The following is a 5,085-nucleotide window of genomic DNA, read 5'->3' as shown; positions in this document are numbered from 1 at the left end:
AAGATGGTTGACAGGTGGAGACAGGACATGGCAGGGGGATAGCCAGGGCGGAAGAGGAAATGGCGACTGTTGCTTGAATCCGAAAGTGTGGCAAGTGAAGTGTGTGATAATGAATAGAAAATAGTGAAATCAAAGAATGGAACAAAACAAGCAAAAGTTGCAGTAGAAGACAAGGACCCGGTCCAATAATGAATTTCCTATTGAGCTGCGTTTTTTGGACAAGGAGATTAATGTGGGAAATCCATTTGTAATATCGAGCACTGTGAAGAAAGCAATGGGAAAGGTGGATTCAATCAAGGTGACTAGAAGCGGCCTTGTTTTTGGTTAATTGTGTTGATGAAGAACAGAAGAAGCGTGCAGTGGATCTGGCAAAACTGACCACGTCAGAAGTAACGTGTATTGATCTTCGGGGGCGGAGCACCTGCCAAAAGAGTTCAAACTGGAGTCTCGCTGGATATAGGTGATGAGTATCTTAGTCAGAAAATCCTAGGAGTGGTCAGTGCACGTCACCTGACCCGTATGGTAAATGGGAGGAAGGAGAAAAGCCTGTCGATATTGTTGTTGTTTGAGGAGATTCTACCTGAATTTGTGAAGCTTGGATATGTGAGGTATGCCGTGACACCATCTGTGTGGAAACCTTTACAGTGTGGGAATTGTAAAGGATATGGTCACGTTTCAAATGTTTGAAGATGGGAGAAGTATGATATTGAAGAATCTGTGAATGGAAAATGTTGCAACTGTGGTGGGGATCATACTCTGGACTTCCTTGAGTGCCCTGTTAGGGTGAAGGAGGTCGAGTTGTCAAGTGGATCTCCTGGTTGAGAGAATGCCAAGTGTGCAAAGCTGCCATCAAGGCAAAGGGTGGCTACTTTGAAGAATCTAAAATCTAAAATACATTTTGATTTGCTTAACGCTTTTTTGGTAAATACATGATTCCATGTGTGTTATTCCATAGTTTTGATGTCTTCACTTTTATTCTACAATGTAGAAAATAGTCAAAAAAAGAAAAAACCTTGAATGAGTAGGTGTGTCCAAACTTTTGACTGGTACTATAGAGATGGGGCTTCAAACAGGTGGGGCCCTGCTCCACCTGCCCTGAATGACGGGTCGACCACTGAAGATACATTTGGTCTAGTGAGAGTAAGATTTTTGAAGAGGGTGGAAGCAGGCCTTTTGGCCGCCCCATGGGTTGTTTCAGGTTGGGCGGAAAAGATGGTGGGTGTTGTTGGGTCGGTGAAGGTAACCTGATGAATGTTTGTGTTTCTTCAGATCAGAGGGAAAGACCTGTATCTTTGATTTGCGCTTAAGTACAGGGCACCATTGGAGGACGTGATTTCTGGGGTAGTGTGGAGGTGGAGCAATTTAAGTTGAAGATTCCTGGTGTTTGTGATGCCCACCGTTTGGTGCGACACAGATCCGATGGGGAGCGTCGTGAAACAGAGGTGACACAGTCGGTTCTTTTGAGCTTTGATTCAGAGTCTTTACCTGACGAAGTGTCACGACTTCGGCTGAGGTCGGCTCCTCTCCTTGTTCGGGCGGCCTTCGGCAGTCGACGTCACCGGCTTTCTAGTCATCACCGATCCATGTTTCCTTTTTCCTTTTGTTTTGTCTTGATTACGCACACCTGATTTCTATTCCCTTATTATATTCCTTATTTAACCTCTCGTCTACCTTTCTGTTTTGTCCGTGATTGTTTTGTGTTACCGTGTGTGTTGGAGGGTTTTCTCATTACGTGATGTTTCCTTGTTGGAGATATTCTGTTTTTTTTGTAATTATATTTTGAGTAAAGACTTTTGTGTTTTTCCTCAAACCTGTGTCCTGCGCCTGACTCAGACAACGAATCCAGCACATTGTTACACAAAGTAATGTTAGGATATACGAGTTATGCTGTTAGAGCTTTTGTGCCGAATACACAGCAGTGCTCTAGGTGTCACGTTTATTGGCATGTCGCAGCAGTGTGTAGGAGGGCGATTCTAAGATGTGGGAAGTGTGCAGGAGGACATGGGACAGAGGAATGTGTAGTTTTGGTGGAAAAAGTTGTGTGTCAACTGTAGTGCTGCCCATGTTGCTGGATCGAAATCCCTGAGCTGACAAGGTACAAATCTGTTGTTCTGCCCCTGAACAAGGCAGTTAACCCACTGTTCCCCGGTAGGCTGTCGTTGTAAATAAGAATGTTCTTAACTGACTTGCCTAGTTCAATAAAGATATATAAAACAAATAGGATATATGTTTCAGTAAGGTTGGCTTCTTAGTGTTCATATCAATGGTTATCAGAGCAGAGATGGAACAAAAGTCACAGAAAAGAGTTGACTTCAGAAGAGTTACAGGGTGTGTTGAGTGGTAGTGTCCTGTCCACTCAGGTTATTGGCCTGGGATAGGATCAAATAAGGTGGTGGGTTTTAATGAGTGTAGTTGGTAGGGTAACTCAATATTTTTTTATTTAATTTAGCTGTTTCCACTTTTACCATTTTGTATCACAAAGTGTCATGTATTTATATTGTAGTTCAGTTGGGGGCGGTAATGCAATATATTGGATGCCAACCACCGTTAAACTCTACCGAATAAGAAGAAACCCATTTCCCAAGCCCACAAAACGCGCGAAAGTTCACTCATTACACAAGATCAATAACAGCAATGGCTTCCCGTACTAAAGCAGGTAAACTATACAAAATCTAGTTTATTCAGAAAATTGCACGCATTCATGAAATAAATTGTCATTCACTTACAAGATAAATCGCAAGACCATAATCCGAGACAGACGACTCCGAGCTAGCTACATTTGCTATGTAAGGGCCGATTAGTTAACTAACATTAGCTTGTTGAGTTTTACAGTAGCTAACCCAGAGATCTGTATATATATGACGAGATTGTCTCCGTCCTAACCATTGGAGTCGTCGTCCCAAAGGCGGAAAGGCAGGCGATAAGTTTAGGTCCAAATATATGCGCATAGAAAGTACATTTCGGCCAGAGTGAACCTACTCTATTCGCCTCTTCATCTCTGGCCAACCCCACTGTCTGTTGGACAGGTGTTTTGAAGCGCAAGGTGGAGACGGAGGAGGAGTCCGTGGAGGGGAAGAGGGGTAAAGGAGAGGACGACCACCCGGAGATTGTCACAGAAGGCCAGAGGGTGGTCATTGAACACTGGTGAGAACTGAACACACCAATAACACCCATTACATTTGGGTGACGGAAAAAGATGACGAAATATAAATTAATTGGACGTTGTATTCCAGTGTCCATCAAATGAAAATGGCATCTGGCATGCGTATTGCTCAGGGGTCTCCAATGCTGTTCCTGGAGAGCAACCCTTCTGTAGGTTTTTCTCCAATCCCAGTTGGCACTAACCTGGTTCAGTTTATCAACCAGCTAATTGTTAGAATCGGTGGTGTTGTAGATTATGGTTGGAGTGAGGACCTACAGGACTGTAGCTCTCCAGGAACAGGGTTGGAGAGCCCTGATATAGCTTATTGTAGTCTAACAACATTTACACAATTAGCAAAAAAAATTTAAGTGCAAACAAATAAGCTACATCTCTACTGCAGGTAAACACAACCAGTTAACTAACGCTCACTGTTCTGTTGTCTTACGGCAGTAAAAGCTGACGAGTGTATGGGCGTAATGCCGAGGGGGTCAGAGTTGCCCTCCTGGCTGCCTATCCAGACCTCACTGTGGTTCTGAACCCCCAGAAGCCCCGGAGTAAAAGTTTTGAGGTGATTCTGTTTGAAGGAGAGAAAGGTAAGGATGTCCAGGGATCTATCTGTGTGAAATGTATTTCGTCTCCTTTCTTTTGTTTAATCCATTACTCTCCACTCCTACAGAGGTTTGTCTGTGGTCAGGGATAAAGAAAGGCCCACCTCGCAAGCTGAAGTTTCCTGAGCCTGAGGTTGTAGTTTCTGCCCTGGAGAAGGCGCTAAAGACTGAATAGACACCTTTGATGAAGGTCCGTATAGGCAGAACTTTAAAAGTTATGTGCTTCAAGGTCGAATTCAAAAGACTGGATTCAAATCAAATTGACCAAAACTGTGAGAGAAAGAGAGCCATTTAAACTGACCAGACTGGTTGAGAGGGTTTGGCTACTAGAGCCAGTAATAACACAGACCAAGAGAACAGCACTAAATCAATGCAATCCACTTATTTGATTGGATCAAATATGTCATTATCCAATTGTCTATGATAATTTTTGGCTAAAATAGCGAATTCTCCCTCTTGTGCTTTGCAGCCAGTCATCTGGGGTTTGTAGCAGCTGGACGCAGAATGATGAGGACTGACCAACCGGGTTGCACCCCAGTCCTTCCTCTGATGACCCCAGCGTCAAGCTCCTCTGGCCTGGATACACAGTGACATCTAATGGTGTCTCTCACAGTCCCTCTTTTACAATATTGCTGCTTTTACTGTTTTCTTCTCGTTCATATTATCCAATAAGGCTGTAAAATCTTTCACCTGCTTTTGTATGTCTATGAAGAATAAAGATTGTTTCTACATTTCCTTCAGTGTGTCACGTTTGGAAATTAGGCATCATTTTGAAGTAGGTAACGTGTACTCTGACACATTACATGTGTCTGACATGTGCTTGGCTGGCTGTGAATGGAATTTGGAATTAACTTGCTATTTGTAAAATATGATATGAACTAAATTTAGCAGAGGACATAAATGCCCATCTGATGCCCTCTTGCACCTCCATCACCTCTGTTTTATTTAGGCTTTTTTCTAATTCCAACGTAGACCTTATTCAGCCCCAGATGTTCACCCTCCAACATTATTTATTTGATGCCTGTCCTGTCAGTCTTTCTATTTTAAGCCGTACACATGTTATGGCACCTAAATGGATATTTAGTCAGGCAATTCCACCATAACAGAGTGATGCTGAAACTTTCATTTTTCACTTTAAAATTCACTTATAAAATATAAGTTAAACTATTCTATGCACAAGGACTACTTTGAAATGTCCACTGAACATTTAACAGAAAAAATACTTGAACAGTGCAGCTGTGAAGTTCAGTAACAGATTGACTGCTGTTTGGTGCAGCTTTTTGTTGCATGTGTTTTGGTTGGGAAGCAACAAGGGACAGGAGGAGACCGTGGAAG

At 42.8% G+C, this 5,085-nt stretch overlaps 1 protein-coding gene across 1 annotated transcript; it reads left to right on the top strand.

Moving 5' to 3' along the window:
* Nucleotides 1-2,523: 2,523 nt before the first annotated feature.
* On the top strand, nt 2,524-4,486 carry selenoh (selenoprotein H). The gene is made up of 5 exons (XM_020503656.2): nt 2,524-2,656; nt 3,027-3,144; nt 3,593-3,735; nt 3,819-3,940; nt 4,220-4,486. The coding sequence occupies exons 1-4, from the start codon at nt 2,635-2,637 to the stop codon at nt 3,923-3,925; spliced, it is 390 nt and encodes a 129-aa protein (XP_020359245.1). The 5' UTR covers nt 2,524-2,634; the 3' UTR covers nt 3,926-3,940; nt 4,220-4,486.
* Nucleotides 4,487-5,085: the final 599 nt, after the last annotated feature.

Source organism: Oncorhynchus kisutch, linkage group LG15, assembly GCF_002021735.2.
Source record: "Oncorhynchus kisutch isolate 150728-3 linkage group LG15, Okis_V2, whole genome shotgun sequence".
Lineage (NCBI taxonomy): Eukaryota > Metazoa > Chordata > Actinopteri > Salmoniformes > Salmonidae > Oncorhynchus > Oncorhynchus kisutch.
This window is presented reverse-complemented; position numbering and strand designations above follow the sequence as displayed.